The sequence below is a fragment of the Acanthochromis polyacanthus genome, chromosome 13 (genome assembly GCF_021347895.1).
Source record: "Acanthochromis polyacanthus isolate Apoly-LR-REF ecotype Palm Island chromosome 13, KAUST_Apoly_ChrSc, whole genome shotgun sequence".
NCBI classification, from domain to species: domain Eukaryota; kingdom Metazoa; phylum Chordata; class Actinopteri; family Pomacentridae; genus Acanthochromis; species Acanthochromis polyacanthus.
This window is the reverse complement of record NC_067125.1, coordinates 37,558,235-37,582,039: the sequence shown is the minus strand read 5'-3', so window position 1 is coordinate 37,582,039 and position 23,805 is coordinate 37,558,235. Positions and strand designations below refer to the sequence as shown.

At 40.1% G+C, this 23,805-nt stretch overlaps 4 protein-coding genes across 7 annotated transcripts in view; 1 reads left to right on the top strand and 3 right to left on the bottom strand.

Annotated features, from left to right (window-relative positions):
• Positions 1-1,796: 1,796 nt before the first annotated feature.
• On the bottom strand, positions 1,797-10,260 carry hepacama (hepatic and glial cell adhesion molecule a). Its single transcript, XM_022210996.2, has 7 exons — positions 10,014-10,260; positions 7,337-7,684; positions 6,058-6,339; positions 4,010-4,100; positions 3,667-3,734; positions 3,479-3,549; positions 1,797-2,611 (listed from the first exon to the last, which is right to left on the bottom strand). The coding sequence occupies exons 1-7, from the start codon at positions 10,111-10,113 to the stop codon at positions 2,249-2,251; spliced, it is 1,323 nt and encodes a 440-aa protein (XP_022066688.1). The 5' UTR covers positions 10,114-10,260; the 3' UTR covers positions 1,797-2,248.
• Positions 10,261-13,524: 3,264 nt separating this feature from the next.
• Positions 13,525-17,614, bottom strand: nrgna (neurogranin (protein kinase C substrate, RC3) a). Of its 3 annotated transcripts, none has more exons than XR_002596474.2 (4): positions 17,446-17,601; positions 15,858-16,013; positions 14,356-14,454; positions 13,525-14,186 (listed from the first exon to the last, which is right to left on the bottom strand). XR_002596474.2 is itself a non-coding variant. In XM_022210987.2 (4 exons), the coding sequence occupies exons 1-3, from the start codon at positions 17,458-17,460 to the stop codon at positions 14,399-14,401; spliced, it is 273 nt and encodes a 90-aa protein (XP_022066679.1). In that variant the 5' UTR covers positions 17,461-17,614; the 3' UTR covers positions 13,525-14,186; positions 14,356-14,398. The 3 variants fall into 3 exon arrangements, 2 of the variants coding, with proteins under 2 accessions (XP_022066679.1, XP_022066680.1); XM_022210987.2 differs by having other exon boundaries at positions 15,812-16,013; positions 17,446-17,614; XM_022210988.2 differs by having other exon boundaries at positions 13,525-14,454; positions 17,446-17,600.
• A 159-nt stretch (positions 17,615-17,773) lies between these two features.
• LOC110962904 (otolith matrix protein OMM-64) lies at positions 17,774-23,745 on the bottom strand. 2 transcript variants are annotated; one of them, XM_022210985.2, is made up of 5 exons: positions 23,638-23,745; positions 23,223-23,415; positions 23,063-23,142; positions 22,893-22,936; positions 17,774-21,597 (listed from the first exon to the last, which is right to left on the bottom strand). In XM_022210985.2, the coding sequence occupies exons 2-5, from the start codon at positions 23,374-23,376 to the stop codon at positions 19,593-19,595; spliced, it is 2,283 nt and encodes a 760-aa protein (XP_022066677.2). In that variant the 5' UTR covers positions 23,377-23,415; positions 23,638-23,745; the 3' UTR covers positions 17,774-19,592. The 2 variants fall into 2 exon arrangements, with proteins under 2 accessions (XP_022066677.2, XP_051814082.1); XM_051958122.1 differs by having other exon boundaries at positions 23,629-23,732.
• Positions 23,356-23,805, top strand: part of si:ch211-286b4.4 (zonadhesin) — a 52,661-nt gene continuing 52,211 nt past the window's right edge. Inside the window, exon 1 of the mRNA XM_051958121.1 lies at positions 23,356-23,479. The gene's annotated coding sequence lies outside the window, so the exon portion shown is untranslated. The remainder of the gene's footprint in view (positions 23,480-23,805) is intronic.

Sequence of the window (23,805 nt, the reverse complement as noted above, 5' to 3'; positions counted from 1 at the left end):
TCCCCGGCTTCCCAGCTCTCCTCCCACACTGAGGGAGAGGTGGAGCATGATGGGACTAATATACCAGTGAGTAATACACACCATGAGAGCTCCAAATAGATTAACAGCGATTTGTAAGTTCAGTAAGAATGACTCACTTTTATTATCTGAAGACATTTCATTTTCCACTTACTGCAAGCCACAAATGATTATGCACATGTTTGTGCGTTTGCCCGCTGCCGCACTCGTGTGAGGCCACGATGATGCTCCGTGTGTATTCATGAGTCTGTGTGCCAAGGAATAAATGGTGTTTCAAGCAGAACAAAGACAGCAAAGCCCAGATCAAAACAGGCGGATTATGCAACCGCAGGACTCGCACCTTTCGTGATGGAAGATACAGTTCAGGATAAAAGCAATCGATAAATTCATGCAGATTTTCAGGACAAAAGATGTCCAGCTGGAGCTCTGAAGGGAACACATTGTCCTGATAATAGTGATTGATCGGCTCACTTTATACGCACGTGTTTGTACACTCTTACACAAGCATGTACCTTTCCTCTAAATACAGCTCTGAACATCTAATTTCCATGCTGTCAGTTGGCGTTTTTGTGTCTCACACTTAGAATAAAATTAATTACATACTAAGTAATTGGCACTCTTTTGTATGGATGAGGTTGCCACATTTTAACCCATTTATTAATTTCCGGGAACAGGCTATAAACACGACAATCTTTTGTGAGTGATTCATTTCTCTTTTTTGTTTGAATTTTGATCTTGCTGAATGTGTGTTTATCTCTTTTCAGGTGGATAGGAGGTTGTGCAGCTCAGGTCCTATCTGTTTGACAGAATCTGAAAGTTACTCAAAATCCTCCTGAATGCTTAATGTTCACATGTATATAGTTTGAATGTATCCTGATTTTACATTCTGTAAACTTGGCAAAGTGGCTCATCTGTGCACACGTTACATGTCTTTCTGTCTGGGAAGAGGCATGCTTTTTCTTGTTTTTCCTCATGTTGTTTTTTTCATTTAATCTTTTTGCATGGATGTTTTACTTGATCCAAATTGAGGCATCCATCTAATAATAGAGAGTACATGCAGAATACTGGAAGGCCCCTTTAAGCAAATCTGTGATTTTGTTTTGTACAATTATATTTATAGAAAATCAAGTGAAGGCTACATGATTGCATTGCGTCAGAGACTGACTGTCTTGACTGCACAGCTGAAAGCCCCTTCTTGAAGTTTGATTAGCTCCAATTTAAAAATATATTTTTTAATATTGTTCATGAACACTTATGATATAACCGTTTAACTATTCAAAGCAAAGCTTTACTCTAAATGACCTCCTTACATCCAATAACCAATGACCAGTTACTCATGAAGGACTTTTAGGTAAAACAAAGAAATGCTAATAACACATATGAAAGAACAACAGATGGCATTGCACAATATAGTCCAAAGTGTTAGATGTCAGCTGCCATACTGCGTGGATTCAAAAGGTAGATTTAGAGCTCATAAAAACGAAATAAATTCACAATTAAATCTATATGTTTCCTGACCAGTGTGCATTAAAATACATATTTAAGGAAATGTGTGAGTGACACCTAATGGATCATAATGGAATTACACTTGGAATCAAGAATAGCAGATCACATTGGGTAACAAAAGAAACTAAAAGGCTGACTTGAGGCATCGTTGCTTGTAGTGTGTGTGTAAAACACCAGGTAACACATCAGGTGAAAGAAATCTTTAAAACCACAAAAACAGCACTGGGTGAATGTTATGGTGCTGATGGTTATTAAACCAGATGACACACAAACTATTTCAGTTTTCTTTATTACCTGAGGTTATGTGATGACCTAATGTGGAACAGAAAACAATGTGTGGTTTAATTGCTTAAAAGAACAAAACAAAACAAAACTCCCAACCCTTAAAAACTATTAACTTACATATGTACAGGCACGAAACATCAAAACATCCCAGTAAAATTCTGAATTCAACAAGGAGCAAAATATATATCAGAAGATGAAATTCTTCACTGCCTCAGCCGCATATATAAGATATACTACAACTTTTCTTGTAATCAAGAGACCACAGAAATACCGTGCATAGCCATAGAGAAAGAGATGATAAATAACAGATTATGAAGACAGACAGTTAGCTGAAAGTGAACTCATCTCTTACTCTAGTGCATCAAATCCATTATTCTCATTGCAGAATATAACAGAAAACCAACAAACTACACATAGACTTCACATTTCCAAGCAGCTGTCAGTGCTGTGGTGGACAGAGAGTCTGATCGCTGGGGTCTGTGCACTCTGCCTCGACAGGCAGGTGGCTGGTCGGGATGCCTACCGGAGGACGGACCTTTCTTATGGGGCTGAAACTGCGTGGAGAGGAGCCTGGGGAGTGAGCGGGGGAGCGGATGGGGCGCAGGGGAGGACCTGGAAGAGGCTGAGGAAGAGGCTGTGCAAGCGGAGAGGGGCTGCGGGGGTACCTGCGTGGGGCTGACCAGATAGGCCGCTCAGTTCTGTTGGAGGAAGGGGGAAGGACTGGAGCATAAGTGGCAGGGATGCTGATTTCTGATTGGCTGACAGTGTTGCCGGAACATTCTTCCAAACGCTCCAGAGTTTCCTGAAATGAGATGATGACACACGTCTAAAAATCATCATCAGCTGTTTGTGTTTTACTGATATTAATCACGTAAAGAAGGCAATATTTGTACAAAAACATCAGCTGAGGCTTGTTAAGCAGCATGAGTCTAAGGATGGCAGTTATAGTGTGTTGGTCAGTGCAGCACTTTGCTCCAGACTGAAATATCTTAATAACTAACTGATAGCTTGCTATGAAATTTTGCTTTGACACACATAATGCCTCCAGAATAAATCTTAATGACTGTTGATGATCCTCTGACTTTATGTCAAGGCCCACCAGCACATCCTTTCAGCTTTCAGGAACATTAGTTTGACCACTATGATATTGTGATCTTGTATTTTTTTTCAGTGATGCCACAAGAAAGTTCATATTTTTGCCCTGAATTTTGTACAGACATTTATGTTTCCCTCATGTACAACGGCTTGCATGGTCATTTAACTTTTCATTTAGTGAATCAGTTATTTATATAGCACATTTGAAAGAACAGATGCTGAGCCAAAAAGATTAACCCTTTGATGGGCAGCATGGGTCAGGACATACCCATTTTCCATTGGATTAGGGTCACTCTTGACCCATGTTGTGCGTCAAAGAGTTAAATAGTTTAAATTTTCCAAAATGTTGTGTTTCTGTCCAATTACTTGCAAAACTAATGACAATCCCACCAGCCTCAGCTGTATTTTGTGCTCAGAGTCGATTAGCAAATGTTGGTATGCTAGCTAAAGTATGAAGGTGAATATGACACATTACACCTGCGTAATTTCAGAATTTGTTTAGCGGGGCTGTAAACGCTTGTTTTTACTGTTGCAAAGCTTCTAAATTGATTAAAAAGATAAAAGACTGACTTACATCTTCATTGAGAACATAAAGAGGCATGGGACTCCTTCGACCAAGTGTGGTTGGTTTGGGTACAACATCAACTGCAAAAGATGGATTAATATTACCATCATGTGTTTTAGTACTGATTGATATCATGCCACAATTTAAGTTTGCAATATTTAGATATTTAAAAATGGCAAACTGTTTCTGTTGCTCACCGTCATGGCCATTTTCACTTTGCTCCACATAGACCGGAGCTCTTTGGGGGACAGGTCGGTGCTTCTTTCTAATGCAGAAAAATGAACCAAAACATAAAAAACAAACAGCAGCAACAAAAAATGCATAAACCACACCTAAATAATGATCATTTATGGCTTTTTATGCAAACTACAAGCCACTGTGTTGATCATTTTTCCACCAGATGTCCAAGAAAGTACATTATGGTAACACTGTTGAGCTACTTGAGATTCTAGCCACATCATTAAGCGCAATATCGAAGCCAGTGAGAAAGAGAGGGAGAGAGGAGGGAAAAGGAGAAGGAGGTGAGAGAGCAGGCCTTACTTGGAAGGTTTCCAACAGGCACACACTGTCACCAGGGTGATCAGGAGGAATATGCCCCCGGTGGACAGGATGATGTATAGCGAGCTCCGTCCTAAACCCGAGCGTTACAGATAAGTGGACAGGAAAACAAAGAAAGACAGAATAAAAGCGAGAGAGAAGGAGAGGGAGATTTTGTGTCAGTAACAATCTGACTGAATCACTGACTTGTGCTTTTGTTTCACATATAGAAACTTCAAAGTTGTAATAAAACCTTTGCCAGTCCTCCTTTTCTGTGCTGTTTGACAGGCAAAATGTGGGGTTTGCAGGATTAGATGAAGTTGCAACTTCAAGGGAATGAAACATGGCATAGATTTTACATTGCTCACCAAGTTTTGAGTGTGCTGGCATGAATAGGGAGCAGTCCAGCAGCACATTAAGGTAGTCACTGTGAGACTTTCTGCTGTGCATGCAGAGGGAACAGAGAGCAGTCTGGGAGCCTATAGCTGTCTCTTCATGCAGCACGTCGGAGAACAGCAATAATGAAGTCAGGATTACTGAGGTCCACTGAAGCAAAGCGTCCTACCCACCTGCCTTCTTTTTCTTCTCCCTCCTCATAAATAACTGTCCATTCATTGGATTAGACTGCCTCTCCCTCTCCCTCAGCCCGACATGTGGCTTTATACTGGCGCCCAGTTACTGCCACTCTGAGCCAACTCTGTTACAATCACTGCCTGGATTTGCACTCGTTGTAAACAACATTGTTAGAGAGGCCGGCGTGCTTATGTATGGGTCAGCATGAGATGATAATTGCTTCTGCTAGCTGCTGAATATGGAGGGTTTGTGAACAATGAGATAAAATATGCACAGTTTTCATAATCAGATACATATTTTCAACTTAGCTGTTATTGTTGAAAGAAATAACTGGGCCTGGAAACCACAAAGGGAATGAAATAAAAGTACATTTACTCAAAAACTGTGCTTAAACACAACTTAAAGGAAATTATCTATTTCTACTTACTGACTCAACTCCATTTCAGAGCCAAATATTGCAACATTTTACTTTGACAGCAATAGTTGAACTCTAAAAAATAATGTCTGGTCTCAACAAAAAGAGTTAAAACAATAATTTTGAAGCTAAGACAACTTCTACTGAAACAATGCTCGACCAACAAACTACAGTGAGTTAGGGGAATTAGTTTTTCCTCTGCAATCCACAATATTACCACTTAGTTACCAAATGGGGGCATTAACACAAGTCTCTAAATTGATTAGTCATAGAATTAAGTTGTTTCAAATAGTATCTCCATGTTTAAAAAAAATTAAAAACTGCTACGTACTCAATCGCCATAATTATGAAGACGAGCTTGAGGGTTGATTATTTAAGTTGTTCTAATGTTTAGTAGGTATGGGAGGGGACTTGAAATCCAGAGAAGAAAAACATTGTTATCAAGTCAATCTAATAAAGTTATCTCAACTTGAATTTAGTTCTGAATCAGCAATGTGGAGCTGTAAATAGAAATTCCACAATAAGTTAATGCAATTACCAACATTATAATGTCGAACCAAACCATCAAAATAATGTAATCTAAATCACTATATATAAAATCTAATTTGAAACGGTGAGTTCAAAAACATGATAGGAATAGGTCCCTTGAACTACTTGTAGAATATAATTTAGTTTGCAGATTAACATTTTACATACAAAACATACCATGAGTTAATTAAATATAATGACTTTCTATGGATAAAACCGTTCAACATCCAGGCTTTATACTTTACAATCACCCGTAACATAAATGCTGCAACAGGTTATAGAAAAAATATTAATTAAACAACATTAGATAATATAAATAGCAATATAACACTGATCAAGGACATTCAGTTTACTGTGTGTTTTTACATTTACCACCTTAGACAATCTTTGCTTATAATTGAATCCAAAGCTTTAATTAGTTGTGGAGTATATATGAGTCCAACACCCACCAGTTGTTACCATTCCACCATCATCTCTTCACTCTTAATGTAAACTTGAATAACTTAAGATCCTACCAGTGTAACGTGCCACCTACTGTAGACAGTGAGCTTGACAGGGATGCTCTTCATGCTGCTGATGGGGTTCTCCACCATGCAGGTGTAAATGTCATCATCCGACATCAGGACGCGTGAGATGGTCAGCACCTTTTGGTCGTGTGAGAGCAGCAGACGGGAGTCGTTGCTCAGCACCTTTCCTCCCTTCAGCCAGCCGTAGATGGGCTTTGTGCCGTTATCGTGGGAACAGTGGAGGTTGAAGTACTCGCTGTACTCCAGGACTGAAGAGGCCATCATCTGGATGTAAGGTTTGGACACAGGAACTGAGGAGGACGACGGGACAAAGACACAGGAGGCTTGAGATTCAAATTCAAACATTTGAGAGGGTGACTGGCCTCTTGTTATTAAAGAACTGATGAGTGGAATGTAAGTAAGTGTCTCTAACAGAACACCCCCAAAACTGTGAATCACTCCGACTAACTGTCTTAAAAAGTAAACAACAGAATTATAAGTGCAGTCTCTGTGGGCAACATAATGCACCCAGTAAAAAGAAATACTGATAATAAGGTATTGTTCAAAAACTGTAAAAACTGTGAAAATAAGAGAAAATAATGTTTGTGATAATAATATCTGTAAAACATATCTGTGTTTTTATTACTGATTTAAATACAGTAAAAATACTGTAAAACTGTGTTATTTTATGGTCACATTGTAAAACAATGAATCACTATTTGTAACATGCAAATGTTTGATGTTGATAATATCTACAATTTTAGTTTGTTGTGTATTTTTCTTTACAGTCAACGTATAAACTAAAACTTATTTCTTTGATTTCACTAGATTCTCTCTGCTATTTAAAAAACAAAACAAAAACAAAACAGAGAACATCCATGGAATGATACTAATTTTAAATTTATTTATTTATTGCCATTTCTTAATCCTTAATGTTTGTATTTTTTCTTTCAAATAATGGCAAATATGTAAAATTAAGATTTTTCTGCTGGTTTAAATCAAGAAAATCGGTGTAATTTCATAGTAAAACACTGTTTTAAAAAATTATCATCTTTAAAAACATAGATTTGTGATGTGGACGTTGCTTATAGCATGTTTTTTTTCAGGATTTTACATGTAAATAAATACTATATGATAACAGTGAATAAAAAAAAATGTTGCAAACAGTAAAAAACACAGTTGTGTATTTTCAGCTTGCATTGATTTTGTTTTAGCTTGTAACTCCTCCTCAGTGTCCTGCCCTGATTGCTCAGATGTTCTGAATCATACAAACACCCAGCTCTCTAAAAAGTGAGTAATTCTGTATACCGTCCACTGTGAGCTCAATGTAGTGCTCTCCAGTGAAGGTGTCATCAGTGATGGAGATTTCCACTTCGTACGCCCCTTCGTCTGACAGCTGCAGGTTGTGAAGCAGCAGCGAGCCATTCTCAAACACCAGGATGCGGTTCCGGTACTCCGGCCTCAGGTTCCCTATGATGTCTGTTCCTATTGACTGTACCACAGTGACAGGTTTCACTTTGTCCCTTTTCAGCTGCCACTTGATGACAGGTTTATCATTGCTGCTGCTGGAGTAGCTGACTGATAGGAGGGCCTCCTTGCCCACTGTGCCCCTCACCACCTGGGCTTGGCTGGTCACATTCACTCCAGATACTTCACCTGCAAAAATGTCAAAAGACACACTAGTGAGGACTTAAACTAATAATAAGCAAATTAGAAAACAAGGAGAGTATGGTGCTGTTTAGGGAGACAGAAAGCAGCCATTTAGTAGCCTCTGATGCTCCACCAATGAGCAGAGATCACAAACTGCGGAACAATACATGGAAAAATTATGCAACAACCATACAAATTACTGCGACGCTAATTAATACAATTACTTCCAGTGCAATATGAATGAAAAATCAGAAGAACAAAAAGACAATGGTCTTGTGCAGCAGGGGTGGGAAATAACATTTACATAGTTACAGTGCATTGATTAGGCACTTAAATTTCACCGAAATATCTCTATTTGTGAGACAAGTTTTCCATTTCTACAATTAAGATATTGTGTTTTGCTTTAAAATATTTGTTTTTAAAATATTGTAATATTGTATCTACGACTGTTCTGTTCTTCATTTATTTTCAGCTTAAAAAATGATCAACTTCACAGACCAATAGTAAAAATGGCAAAATTCTTAAACTTGAATATCTTCCTTTGTGATACTTACACTGTACGTACATTTTATGTTACACAGGTAATGTTTTGATCTTCACAGTCACCACACGCTGCTAAGATGCAAGAGGTCATTAATTCTGAATATGTAAATGCTTGCACTTGACCTACGTGTGCAGAAGGACCATTCTCCAGACTTAATTGATAATTAAAATAGAAAAGAGAAATCTTATCCTGTGTTTTTTTCCATTCCTGCTTAAAATTTCTTGCTGCCATTTTATAAACAGCAATGTTATTTTTTTTAATCCACTTCTTAACTAACATTAATTTTGTATGTCAGCAACAAAACACTGAATAACATCCTGATTTCTTTTATTTGAACAAGTACATCTTAAGTTGATTCTATCACAAAGGGCCTTCACTTTTTAATTGTTTGTCAGACAGGTTTTTTCTTCTTTGCAGGCTTAATGATCAGGAATTCTGTGCACTTTTTTGTTTTACACCACTCATTAGTCAGTTCACTGTATGCCTTGCATGCAAGCAAACTCACATGTGCACAAGCAGCTTTTACTGAAGCACATGATGTTTAGTCATGTCTTGATCACTAATCTGTTCCTCAGAAGTCCTCCTCCCCCAGGAATTCCTCACGATCTCTTGGAGCGAACAAGCAATACACTAATTTTGATTTGTGTCCCCCAGTTGTCCTCCACCTCCTGCAGCGATGCAGGAATAAGGTATTATAGTGTGAGACACATTTCGACTTTTATAGTGGAGCCCTGTCTAGGAAACCAAACACAGCAACACTATTATGTTCACAGTGGAGGTTCCTATAACTCAGCTGTAGCTGGACACATGGAGGTCTAAACATTGGCCGTGGGCCTGTCAGGGGCATCCTACTGTTCGGCCTCAGTGATGGAGAGATCAGTCCAGGAGAGAGAGAGAGAGGAGAGAGAGGGACTCCGCACTGTTCACTATTCTTTGCAGCGAGGCAGTTAGTAGGGCATCGCCTCAATGCTGTGGTAACCATTTGGTCCGCCTGACAGGGGTTGCCAAGGCAATAAGACAAAGGGCATGATTGTTGGGACTAGTTTCCTCCCTTGAAAAGAGTGAGAGAGGGTTAGAGAGAGAGAGAGAAATTCTTTGTCACTGGTGAAGTTGGAGATAGACACAGGATCCAGTGATTCGAAAACCAAAACTGTCCTCGTTGAGTAAACTGGTTACATGGTACATTTTCTCAAATAAACCAAACCATTTTTAAACCAAAATCAGCACGTGGGAAAACTTTAGACTTCTGATCACTATTTCCCTCGAATGAACTCAGCCAAAGCTTCCCACGCACAAAAGCAGGCCCAATTCAACTGCTCTCCACAAAACCTTTCATCACAATCATCACACTTAACCTATACGTCCCCTTCTTGCACACCTTCAATGGCCTCTCCAGGCTCCTTTGAGCGTAAAATGGGGGTTCAATTTTGAGCAGCACCCATGAACGAATCCATTGTGCTGTAAACCCATTGAACACAAGGACAAGGGGAGAAAAAAGCATCTGCGACTAACTTAACCTGGATTAACTTGATTTCAATAAGAAAAGGATGTGAGTTTTGCTCTGGTGTCACAAAAAAGTACACAAAGGAAGTAATCCAAAGACTTTAAATGAAAACAGCAATTGAAAAAAGAGCTTTACTAGATTTCTAATTACTGAAAATGGGCTTATTGACAACTCTGACTATTTCAGAGTAAATTCCACTTGTTGAGTCGTGCTCTGACTCATAGAAACCTCCAGAAGTCTTCTTACCATCTTTCTTCTGCATATGCTAACAAATATTAAGGACTCACCTGTGAAGAGAACAAGGAGGAGGAGGCCAAGGAGCGTCAGTAGCGGAGGAATGTCAGTGAATCTGTCGCCTGAAGAGGAGGGCTTCCTCTCCACCTTCATCTTGTGTCCTGGGCAGAGTCTTTCTCCCACTTAGTAAGCATGGTTTATCCACCCCAGGCACGTCTCTGCGGCTCAACACTCTCCCCACTGCCTGCCTGCCTGCAACACTGGCCTCTGCCTGGTCACACTGAGCCCCACTCTCCTCACAGCCAACAACAGCCAACTGTGTGTGTGTGTGTGTGTGTGTGTGTGTGTGTGTGTGTGTGTGTGTGTGTGTGTGTGTGTGTGTGTGTGTGTGTGTGTGTGTGTGTGTTCATGTGAGACAGAGACATAGTGTAGATGAGCTCCTCTTTTCCACTCCACATTGCCCTTTTAAAACGGCGCTCGAATAAAATAGTGTTTGCTTTTTCAGGGGGCAGTTATTTGTCTTAAAGTGTCTTTTACCATTTGAAGATTTTCCTGAAAAATTTTTTTTAGACTTAAGTAAATCATCAAAGCTTTAAATTCAATACTGAGTTCAACTACTTTGCAAAAAGTCCTGCAGAGAAGAACTTCAGCAGCTCTAAGAGGAGCCCACTTTACCTCAGAAATGCCCAAGACTGAAAAACAACTCATTTCCCCCCTCTATGGTCCACTTTGTTGCATTGTATAAACTCCTCTCGGAACTGGAGCCTCCCAATAAACTCCCTATTTGTCACTTAGCAACCAACACTGCAGCTGACCCACCAGTAGAAACATTAAGCCTCGACACATTTTGTTTTCTCTTCCGTACCGTCTCACATGCTTGATACTTGGTATTTCACCTGTCTGAGGGTGACATCATAGAAGAAAATAATAGTCAAGACAAACAAAAAACAAGGATCTGTACCTACTTTTGTCCTCTAGGTGGCGTGGAAGCTACATAAAGTCCGTGAACTGATGGAGAAGAAATCAGGAGCAGGAAAGAACATTTAAGGAGAAACTGCCAACAGGAGTGTCACCCATTTTTTTGACATTTAAATTGTGGCTTGTATACCACCACACTTTAGCCCTCTTTCTTTATTGCCTGTCATTTAAATATCCAATATGCATGATTTTTTTAAAAAGGAGCGCAACATGTGAGCTAAAAGTTGAGCAAAAGGAAAACATCAGGTGCTTTTCAGAAAAGGGAAGAAACATAAAAATAACAATACTAATAATAAACATCAAGCTACAAGAAGGCAAAATTTGGATTTTGGTGGTGCAGATCTTTCTTCTGTCTGCCAATCTGCCGTGGGATTCTCATTTCTTGCCATCTTGGCTGTCACTTTTTATTATATCAGACAAGACGCCAAGTGTAAAAGCCCCATATGCTTGATCAGTCTTTTTCTCTCTGTATTTTGGAGATTAGTTTGCATGCACTGATGAGTCACTTGCATTATAAGTCATCTTATCCACTTTTAGAAAGTCTTTTGTTCAGTTTTTTTTTTAAAACAGCATTTTTGTTGGACGACAAAGGGAGGTTTTATGCAGAGGAGGAAGCGTGGTCGACAGAAAGCTTCAGGACTGTGGGAACTGCAGCTGCTGGCCGACGCTCTCCCAGGGCTCAGAGTCCTGTGTAGTGAGCCATCAAAGTCGAACCTCTCCCCTCCACCTCTGGCCTCTCTAAAAGCAGCACCTCCCTGTTCCTCTCATCTTCTAACATGCTCTGAATGAAGCCAGACACTTTGCAGTCAGAGGAAGAAAGAGAGAAGAGGAACAGACTGGGCCTGTGTGTCTTGGTCAGTTTGGGTGAATGTGCTATGACAGAAACCATTGTCACGTTTAGTCTACAACACGACCGATTCATCCACACACACACAAAGTGGCAAAATAAATCTTTACAGTCTGTGACACATGAAGTTGATATCTTCTCACATGTTTGTCTTTGGATTCCTTTATTTTATGGTAATCTACTATCAGGTGTTGCTTCTGCAGCTGTGGCAGAGAAGACCAATTAAGTCATTTATATCCTCTCTTTATTTCCTCAGTTGTGTAACCTACTTAGTACTAAAAAATGCCATCTCTCCTAAGATGGCGAGGCCAGTGGCATAACCAGTGGAAAGAAGATAATTGCGCCCCCTGCTGTTTGTCCTGGCTTATTCATCTCTAATTATCACCCAGGAGACCAAGGAGATCTTTTCTCACTGACAAGCTGTCTGCGAATTAGAATGAACCAGCCAAGCAGATATTTGCTATGATGTACTCCTAAAATAGTCCAGGTTCTGCTTAATAAGTTGTACAGGGAGCGGACAGAACCATTATTCCCTGGTATGTGTGAGGCTACCATGTGTTTTACAAACTGGCTCACATGATGGTCTAATAATATCTTGACTTACATGAATTGCAGGTTCATTTTTTTTTTTTTTGAAAACCTATCTTTTACCTCACTTTCAGATTTCAATCTAAAGCACAAAGTGGGTGTTGTGCTATGTTTGGAGGTGTGCAGAATATTGATTGTTCACCCACAGTCATTAAAGAGACTGGAGAACGTGGCCATGCCACCTCTGGGACTGAGTAGGAGAGAAGAAAGAACAGGTCCATATAAAACCCATAGAGGATGCGTATGAGATTGTGGCGGAGGAGGAATGTCAGCCTGAGAAGGAAGTGTTTGCACTCTGGCTTTGCAAAACCACTGCCATCAAGATGTTGCTTGTCCTATCTCTACAGCTGGTGACACATCCAGCAATGTGTGTGTGTGTGTGTATGTGTGTGTCACAGCGAGAATGAGTGACTTGAGTGGGATCGGCATGCTAAAGTATGGGTTGTGTTTTTCCTGTGTGAGAATGCATGTGCAGTTTGAGTTTGTGCAGTGTGCTGTGTGGCTCAGATGTGTGTGGGTGGGCTGAGTGGGAGCACTGGGAGACTGAAGATGCTCTATCCTGTTTCTCATAAAGCGAACAAGACTGCCTCGGCAGATAAGCAAAATTGTGTTGTTCTTTTGTGATTTAAACAGCCTTATTGCAATATGGCATGCATTGTAAAACAGGTACACGCGCCACTCAGTGGTAGAAGTGTTTATGATAATGCACCTGTTGATAGGCAGGAAACATTTCATAGCTTAATGCATGCGGGCTCCGAAGCCGTGCGCAATCTAATTATTTAAATGGTCTTATCTAATAGATATTATTAGCACAAAACTCAATTAATTTGTCTGGAATAACTGGCAGCTACTGCTAAATATCAGAAATACAGTTTTATGTTGTGAATTATTCATGAGATTTCTTGTGTAAGAGAATCACTGATGAGACAAAACATTGTTTCGGCTTCATGGAAACCTGCTCTCTCCAATTAGCAGCCCTACTTACGTTGCAGAAAAAAAAAAAGGAGCAGCTTTGGCTCCTGTAATGCTGCACAGAAGCACACTGAGTTTTTGCGCTTGTCTCCAAGGACAGAGATGGAGGTGACATAAAGGCTGCCATTTGCAACAAACACATCCTTGAATTAATGAAGTTTAAAACAGACATTTTGCTGTATATTTAAGGTGGATTTATTAGTGTAATGCCATGACTCTACACCAAAGTTCAGCAAGGTACTATTCAGTTAGTTTTAAAGCATGAAGGCTCTGCAAACTCTGACAATGACATTCTACACAACTGATTTTAACATAGGTCAAACAAGTAAACCCACCAACACAACAACAGAACATATTGAGCCGGTGTCTTATAAGGTAAAGCTGTTCCAAATGCATCTGGAAAGAAGTGTAATTACTGCATGCTTACTGTTCTGGAAGATCAGATTTATAGAAAATGCTTGAAAATGTGAAGAGAACTTATTTATGTGCTCAGAAAGATAATAAATAAATAGAACATTCATAGCTACTTCTCTTTTGATGTTTTAATCATTTTGTAAGCAAGTCAAAAAGATAAATAATAGTCAAGATACAAGCACATCAGGAAACAGTGCAAAATAACAAATCATTTAAAGCCACTAGTCACCAAAAGTGATGCATACAAGGTTTATACACAGACGGTATGAACTGATCCATCCAAAAAAAGCCCTGTTTAGCATTTAGAGGACATTCATTTTCACATTCACAGATCATCATCTAAAAACTAGCACACTACCAGAAGTTTCACAAGTACATGCAGTGAGTTGCAAATTCTGGGTCAAAGACATCCGTACTGATGAGGCTGCTGAAGAAGCAGAGAAGGAGTGTTAAAGTTCACAAAATTCACATAACACACCCTCAAAAACTGTTCATTTTCTACTGCTAATTTGTGTGAAAAAAGAAAATGACTCCTGGGGTAAAAAGGCGTGCCTGAAAGCCAGCCTAGCCAGCGTATGCCAGCCATCTCTCACTACCTTGCTTCCCGTCTTTCTGTTCATCCAGGTCAGGACAGGGGCGTCACTGTTCTGGCACAGATGTGTCGTCTCTCTCTACTGCCCCCGATCTTCCTGTCTCTAAAAACAGAAATAGGCAAGGCATAGTTAAGCACTGCAGAACAGTTTCTGTATTCACTCATGTGGTCAAGGTTAAAAGCTCGTCGCAAACTAGGAGGTTACGTGTGGGTGGATCTAATGAACACTTTACACTATTTAAGGAGGATTCATTTTAGAGAAAATTAATCTTCCTATGTATATATACTTAACAGAAAACACTCCGTAAGTTGTAAAGTACTGTGTGATGTGGGACTTAATTCCCTATGATGGCTGACATAACTGATGAGCACTTGTGTTGTGAAAAGGGGGTCTCCTCCAGTGGGAGGTGTTCGGGATGCTCAGTTCCAGTAGGACAGGTCCATTAATTCTGCTCGGCCCTTTGAAGCATATACTGTACCTAATGCACCTGGAGCTATAAATACATCTCCTACATGAGGATACAAAGCAGCCGGCAACTGGGTTACCAAGCATCATTGACGTAGATCCCTTATGCCAACCACATCCTCAAAGAAAATTCTGCTTTGCCTTACAGGAAAAGGTCAAATTTGAAGGCTTTATTTTGTCAGAGAATCTGTCTAATCGGCGTTTGAGGTGGTTTAAGTTAGAAAAGCTAAAGATTTGAAGGGGTATCTGGTGCTAGTTTCATAGGTCTTATTTTGTACCGTTGTCATCTGCAGTGTCTGGTTTTGGTTTGTAAAAGCATAAAAGCAAATCTAAATGCAACCTTTGCTTGCGATAAAGTCCCCACAGTTGCAGAAAATAAAAACTGGTAAACACTGTGATAATGTAACTTGACATTTTCCAAATAAACTGAACTCTGACGAACATGTTTTGTCTCTGGTGACTTAACAGCACATCTAGAAGCAGATCCCCTTCAACGGAAAAATTAATTGAAAGATTCAATCATCTGTTGCTGCAGACCCTATGGGGTAATTAAATGAGTCACTCAGTTATGTATTGCATTAATCACACTTGGGTTAAGCCATAAGGGGCTCTAATAGGTGTATTTAATTATGCATAGCATTTAAATGGATTCTTTTGCTGCTGTGTAAAAATGGTACATCAGTTTGTGTTCCTTCATTATTATGCTCAAGTGTTGGGCTCTGAGAAAAGACTAATGCTCTACCGAGCAGCATGTAGGGCAGCTTTTAAACGTCAAATTGCATTATACCTAATTTGCTTATCATTCTTAAGACTCGAGAAGCTCTGTCTATGGTCAAATAAGTAACTTAGGTTATCCAACACTTACCTTAGGTCATCTATTGTGGCTACAGCTCCTGATGGGAGCCTCTCTTACCATACGTACAGTCACTAGCCATAATGCCCTCTTTACCGACATTATGGGACTTATCTTATCCCTTGGTTCTACACCACTGACCTGAGTCCCCCTGGCTGCCGTTGAGCACATCCCCAGTGCTGCTCACCTCCTCCCCCTCTGCTTTGTCCTCCGGCTTCATCTTCTTGCGGGTCATGTGACCACGGAACCCAGCTTGGATCTTGGCAGCAGCCCTGTTGGCCTCCGGGTCATCCAGGGGGATGTCCATGATGTCCTCCTCCTCCTGGGGCCGGCTGCACTCCTCCTGTTGTTGGACCACAAAGTAGTAGTTAATCGCAGTAGGAGAGCAAATTACATGGTCATATAAGCGATGTTCCCTTAGTGAAATGCTGTTGTGAGAACTTCATCCTTAACAGACTGCAATACCGTGTTTTATGAGGTCAGCTGTATGGGATGCAGTATTTTTTGATAGCAAGAAATTTGTGCTTGCAGAATAGCTCGCCCTTGTTTCAAGACTTCAGTGGAGTTCTTAGGAGGTCAATACCCCACTTTCACTGCTTTTTCCTTGCTCTTTTTCCTTTTGTAATGAACTGTACAAAACCCTGCTGGTTTGAGTCAGTCTGTTTATTGGTGGATTCCAACTGTTCACCGTTTTTTATTTTGCACCACAGAAAAGGTTGGGAAAAACCACAAAATTTCACATTTATCAGACCTCTGGATTCCAAAACAGTGATAATCACATATAAAACCCAGGCTGGTGTGCACAATTGCTGCATGTTTTATTATTTAAAAGGTAGTTCAAACTAACTGCATTTATATTTAAAAGTGATCTCTCAGGGGGAAAAAACTTCTTGCTTTGCGACATTCGGACGAAAACAGATGACCCAGCGAAAATATTTCTGCAGTTACACCGGCTGCATATTTCAGACACTGGGAGGACAGAATCCATCGTCCCAAAGGAGACATGGGGTGGGTAGAAGACGAATTCTGGCTTGTCACAAACTGTCAGTGGAACATTGCCAAGGCGGTCGACGAGTTATGTAAACACCAATTCAAATTGTGTGGCGAACACATATCAGCTACACCCCGTGCTTTGCTTATGGTAACAGACTGACATTTCACACAAAGGCAGCCCACTGAACATTCCCACTGTCATCCCACTGCCTCGCTGAAGCTGTGCATCATGTCTCCAGTGAAACCCCTCCAGTGTAGGAGTGTGACCACCCACCTGTTCAGCCAGCATTCATTAGCCTCTCTGTCTGACTGCTCACTGAGCAGCCAGTATCCAGCTCTTTCGCAGCAGCAGAGATTCAGGGCTGCTTAACTGAATTTTTCTTTTTTTTTTGGCAACACACCTTCTCAGGGGTCTTATTGTATTTATCGCCACAGGGGTCCTTAGATTTAATCTGACACAGACTGATCTGAAATATTCTGATGCAAATCTCTGGAAATATTATATGATGAAAATATATATATATTTGTAAAAATAGGCCTGTGAAAAAAATCACTATGTCAGAGCCACAAATACACACACACACACACACACATATATATATAGACTGTAGTTGAACAGACAAAAAGAACAACAAACAGCAGTAAGCCATTTGAGGACAACCAAACACCAGCAACAAACATTAATAACTAATAAACTATCTTAATCAAATCTGAACCTACTGATCAAAATGAGTAGTGGTTAAAAATGTATTTTAAAAAGTTAATCCGAAGCGTCTACTTACATTGTGACAGTCCATTTCTTACTCTCAGAGATGGCTTCAGTCTTCGGATGAGTTGACCTAGTATGACTTGTGTGCCTCAGTTTCTATGTGGACCAAGCAAAGCTCTCTTTAAATGAGTCTCCGGTATAATACAGATGCCTCACTGGCTCTTACTAACAATCACTGTATGTTCAGTAACACCCGCTCACGCACAGAGTGAGAGAGAGAGGAAGAGAGAAAGAGGGAGGGAGAGAAAGAGAGACCTCCTACAAACATAACAGCATGTGTTCCATCTTTTCAGGCTCATTAAGGTTGCTGACCTTCTGTGTTCATTTTACTGCTACAAACCTTTAGCAGACCTCAACATTCGCCGAGTACAACCTGACGACCTGACTGACTGAAACAGGCACATCTGCGCATTTTTTCTTCCAGCCATTTAAAGTTCTGGTCATTTTTTTTCACAAGAGAAAGTCACATAGTCTCGGTATGAATCAGAAAAGGGGGCTACCAAATGCATCGAGCATCATAAAAACTCACAAGTTGCAGTGTTACAATAATAAACTCCACAAATAAATACAAATGACCAACATAGAAATACTATGGAAAAGCCAGATGGTCAGAAAACAATAATTGCTGACTTTCAAATTCTACTAATAGTGTGAAAATAAAACTGTGTAAGCATCTTGGACTATTTTACACTAGGAGGTGTTATAAATTTATTAGAGGCAGAGTGAGCTAACAGCCCTCTCCATCTCTCTGATCCCAGCTGGTATGGCCGCCCACACTCCTCTGCCAGCCTCAGAGACAAGACGGAGAGAGAAGGAGAAACAGAAAACATCCATTTATCTGAGTTATATCTCTGACATTAACGCACTCCTGCTGGTTTGCTAGCCATTCAAACAGTTAAGTTATGCACACGCCTGATTTCACTGAGCTGACTGACTTTATCAATCAGTTCACTAATAATAATAATCACTGTGCAATTAAATCTACCGCACTGAATCATTAGGCAGTTAGTGTCATGTTATCTCCATCATTAGTGTATCTAACACAGTAAACACAGTGTCCATCCACTTAAGATGATGAAGGAACAGTAATATCACTGCAGGCACTTGTAAGCTCAGAGTTAAAGGCATAGAAGTTAAAAAAACGACAAGGCATCAGCTATACTGCTGCTTGTTCAATGTTAGGATACATGGCCTACATACTGTACAATTTTATGGTAGCTTTCTTTCAGCTGAAATAAATTCCACCATTAAGCAAGCACAATATGAAAAAAATACAGAAAGTGAAATTTTACTGTTTAATCAGTCAGGTAGAAACTGCCATTAAAGGTAGATTACTGATACAGAGGGTGCCTAGCAACTATCAGCATCACCATCTCCTATTAATTCCATGACGACACTAAGAGAGCGCAGGATGGTGAGGGGTTACCATAGTAACAGTCTCAGTACCCCGTCCTACACTCCCTCCCTGTGTGCTTGGAGCTCTCTTGGTCCAGACAAATCAGACGAGGCTAACTGTGACAGCAGTGAAGATGTTAGGGGCCTAATTCACAAATTGTTTCGTCAGTTTTTTATGATGATAGATCACCGAATCAAGTATCAATCTGCGGAGGCTGCGGCGGCTCCCGAGAGGAGAGTTGATCTGATGCTAAAAAAGCCTGCATTACAGTTTTTATGAGCATGCGGCTGAGTGCAGGCTCAGATTTTGACACACAGACTGATATTATTCTCAACTTTTGAAACAGAGATTTTTGTCCATTTCGGTTAAGGTGATTTTTGATGACAGCTACCGTGCGTCATCCAGAAAATGAACTATTTTGGAGATATGTTCAATCACATACCCCCAGAGAGTCCAGGGGAAGGGAAAAAAAAGAGGGCCACTGTTGATCGGGCTCGTCCTTGAAGAGTTTATTTATATAGGCTACCTGAGACAGGAATGGAAGCAGAGCAGACTGTAGCCTACCTAAAGTCATCTCTGTCTCAAACATTTAGCCTCAGTCTGCTTATGAATGTGGAGGAAGTGAAGTGAGTTGATTCAGCGTCTGTTGGATTTAAGTTATGCCACCAAATGGTAAACAGTCAGGGATATTTTATCAGTGTAAAGTGGTCATATATAATTTGAAGGCATAACGAAATGTTCAAAATTAAAGGGACGACACATCTTTAATATCCAGCATTGAAAAGAATAATTATAATTACCTTTTCACTGCTCTTGTCTTCAGGCACTGTGGTGTCTTCTGCCTCAGGTGGCTTTTCCCCTCCTTGGAGGCCTGAAGTCATCTGGTCTGGATCATGAGTGATGCTCATATTCTCCTCTTCCTGTATTATGCCACTTTTCTCGTGCACTTCAGAATCACTCATTCCCTCTGTAAGTTCCTCTGCACCCTTTGATGTGACCTCTTTTTCTTCCTCTGTACCCTCTGGCTGTGACTCCACAAGTGTTCTCTGACTCTCCTCGTCCTCCTCTGGAACAAGTGGTGCACTTTCCTCAAATCTTTCACTCTCAGCCTCCATTCCAGCCATTGATGTATTTGACTGGGTTGCTTGTGATGAATTATTTTTTGCCCCACCATCATTAATTTCTTGATCCTCCATCTCACTGCAACCTTCTGTATATATTTCCTCTGTATCTCCTCCCAAAGTGTCTGTCATCTCATCCTCTTTAAAACTAGGGTCATTTGACTGCGGCTCTGTTTCAGAATCCTGATTCTGGGGAAATTTGTCCTCACTTATCTTCTCGTTATCTTCATTTTTACAAGCGATTTTGTCGTCTTTGTTCTCCTTTTCTGTCTTGGTGGTGGGTTGATCTGATGAGCAGATGTTTTTAACCTCTTTTTCCTTCTCCTCATCATCATTATCACTTAAAGTGGAGTCATTTGATTGCACCACCTCATTCATTGCATCGTTTGCCTCATGCTGACTTTCCATTTCCTTCTCTTCAGAGTTAACGTCCTTTTCGACTCCCTCCATTTCAGGTTTATGGTAGTCTTGTGTATCAGACATATTTTGGTTTGTTGCACTTGCACTAAGCTCCTTGGGCTCTTGTTCATGTTGCATTTCTGATATCTCAGTCTGTGAGACATCTATTGAACCCTCATTCTCTGGCTGTTTCTCCCCAATCTCATTAATCTGCTGAGCCTCTGGAACATCTTCAAAGCTAATCTCAACCAAAGAATCCTCCTTTGGTATAACATTACCATCAAAACGTCCCTCAAAATGAGTTAAACTTTCATGTGTTTCCCCAGAAGAACCTTCAGTCTCCATTTCTTCTTCCTCCTTTGTTTTTTTTGCCTGATCTTCTGCCTCTTGTTGGTTGCCCTCAGTGATTTCAGATTGAGACAGTGATGATTTTACAACAGTTTCCTCCGGCAGAGGTTTTAAATTTTCTTCGTCTTTAACAACAGGAATATCATCTTCAGCATCTTCTTTCAAAGTTGTCTCCATTTCCCCCAGCTCTACAGCACAAACATCCACATCTGCAAGGCCAGAATATGGAAAAATCTCAACAGGTTCTGCAATTTCTGAGTTTTCCTCTTCTTCTACAGTCTTGTTATCTAAGTGTGCAGTTACTTGTTTATCATCTCCTTCATCTTTTTCCACATCTATCTCTTGAGCACATACATCCACATCTGCAAGGCCAGAACACGGAAAAATCTCAACAGATTCTGCAGCTTCAGTATCTTCCTCTTCTTCTACAATCTTGTTATCCACAATTGCAGCGTCTTCTTCATCACCCCCCTCATCTTCTGCCACTCCTAACTCCTGGGCACATACATCTACATTTGAAATCCCTCTACATGGCAAGAGATCAGTGGCCTCCAACTCAGACTGAGGTATATTTTGGTCGGAAACAGAACTGCTGTCTGTTTCATTAGCTGCCCTCTCAATTTGATTGAGTGCAGTTAATGTTGGGTCTTTCTCCTCCTCTGTACCACTCATTTCATCTGACTGTACATCAGCATTTGAGAACCTGTTGATTGATTGCTCTTCAGAAAGTTCTTTCTCCACAGAAACAGTGTGTTTCTCTTTAGTACTGAGTTTTTCTTCTTCATCTGTGCTTTCAGTTAAATCAGCCTTTTCAGAGACATTAGGTTGTGTGGTGGAAAGATTTGCGGCTTCTGCTGAATGACTTGATTCATCTTCAGTTTGGGACTCATCTGTTTTTTCTCTAAAAAGCACAAAACGACATGAAAGAATTGATGTGAGTAATGCTGAATCTGGTAAGGAGAAATTTTTTTGTGATAACAGTGATGCTGTGTAAAAATAACACATTCAGCTGTAACCTGTGACTGTATTCCTGCAGCTGGCGATCTCTCCTCCATCAGATCTGCTCTTTCTCCTCAGCCCTGACACTGCAAATCTAACAGTGCTTTCAGTACTGAGCTGAAGTTCTGTGCTACTCCTGGGTCTTTATTCCACAAGAGAGATTTTTAACATGGAGCTCTGAAAGGTTGAAATACGATGCATACTGACAACTTAAAACACACTATTGCATTTTCATATGAAACAGGGACACAGCAGTTAAACAAATTCACAATGATTATTTTCTGGCATTTAAAAACTACTACCTCTATAAGAGTGTGACAGTTCTTTTATGTTAAAACGTCTACCAAGTGTGATTGCAGTGATATATGACTTTTTTTCGGCAGGTGTCTCTGGCTCTAAAGTTGGACAGGTCTGATCTGTGGCTGCTTGTCCAATCAACTGGTTCAGTGTTTAGGTTCTCTTGTTTGCTTTTCTTGTCTCTTTTCTTTTACTTTTTAACCAACCAGATACGTCTCTGTAATTAATTATAATGTGGGACCTTAATCTTAACATTTAATTCAGATACATTTGTATTATCTACATAATTTTGTTGAATGACATTTAAATAATATTGAAATTAAATACTGTTCCCACTTTCTGGAACTCACTCCCCAAAAGCATCAGCGTATCCTCCTCACTCTCCATATTCATTAAATATATTAAGACTCTGCTTTTTAACACTGCCTACAACTAGTAATCCCTTTTTCCTATATTTTCCTTAATCCATTTCATACATTTATCTTTTGCATTCTTGCCTACTTTGTAAAGCATTTGTGAGCATCTTGAAAAGCACCTTATAATAAGTATTATTATTACTCAGGTGAAATCACATCATATATAATACTGTAGGGTCTTAATGTCAATATCTAAATTTGTTAGGTAAACATGCAACATCAATATTGTTTCTTTATTGGAAAGCACTTTGACTCAACAGCTGTTGTTTTAACAGCCTTTTTTTCTCGATTCTATTTTGTAGTTTTCCAAATTAGGACAATAAGGACAACCTTGTAGACAGGGAAAAAAATGACTCCAGAAAACTTTTCAGTGATTAAAAAAAATTGATTTTTTAATCACTACTTGTCACTACTCTGTCCCTCTTGCTAATCCTTTCCCTCTCCTGATGACCCTCCTGGCTGCACATTCAGGGAAAACACTCACTTGGAAATGGTCACCTCTGCTGGTGGTTCTTTTTCAGGACTAGTCTGGGGGAAAACAACAAATGTGTGATGTTAAATAGAGAGTAATTGATGAGCAGTAACTAAATTTAAAAGTATGGCGAAGGCAGTGGCTTAAAACTAAACTTTATAATCTGCTGCAGGTTGATTTACCTCAGAAGTCTTGAATGCATGGTTATTGTAGAACCTGTCCTCCAGTTTCGCAGCCCATTCAGCAGGGTCCATGCCACTCTCTGCAGGGAGAGAACAGGAAAACAAATATTTGACAGAAGTCGATGGACGGCATAGCATCACTTTTGAATGATATAGTTACCTTCTCTTTGCTTGAGAAGACTTTCGAAGTAGTGGGCAGCATATGAGGGGATGTCTTCCGGCTGGTCTCGCAGGATTTCACGTGCCAGTCCCTCCAGGATGGTACCAAAACCTCGCGGGACCCGCAGGTGAGTGTTGGAAAAGGGCACTGACATTTTTTGTGGGACGGTAACTTCTTTGACAGCTTAATTTGACTGGAAGAAGCCGACATTTTTTCTCAATATTTTGTCTGAATTCCGGATGGATATCGTAGAAGTGGTGAGTAGCTAGCTAACTCTTTCTAAAGAACATTAGCTTCTACAGCGTGTGTAGTTAAATATGTTAAATATGGCCGCCACTCCGTTTACACTCCTTAAATACAAATCCAGTGAGATAAAAAAAAAAAGTCAACACAAGGAATTACTCACACTTCTTACCTGGAAGTATCTGCAGCTGCTATCAACCTTTACCTACTTTTGAATGTTTGGCTAAATCTAGCAACAATAACCGCTGTGCTTTGTTGATGTCTGTTTCTAAGCAACGGGTCAAACTACGGAGACTGAGAAAGCTCAAACGTCATTAAACGCACAAGAAATAATGCTTTT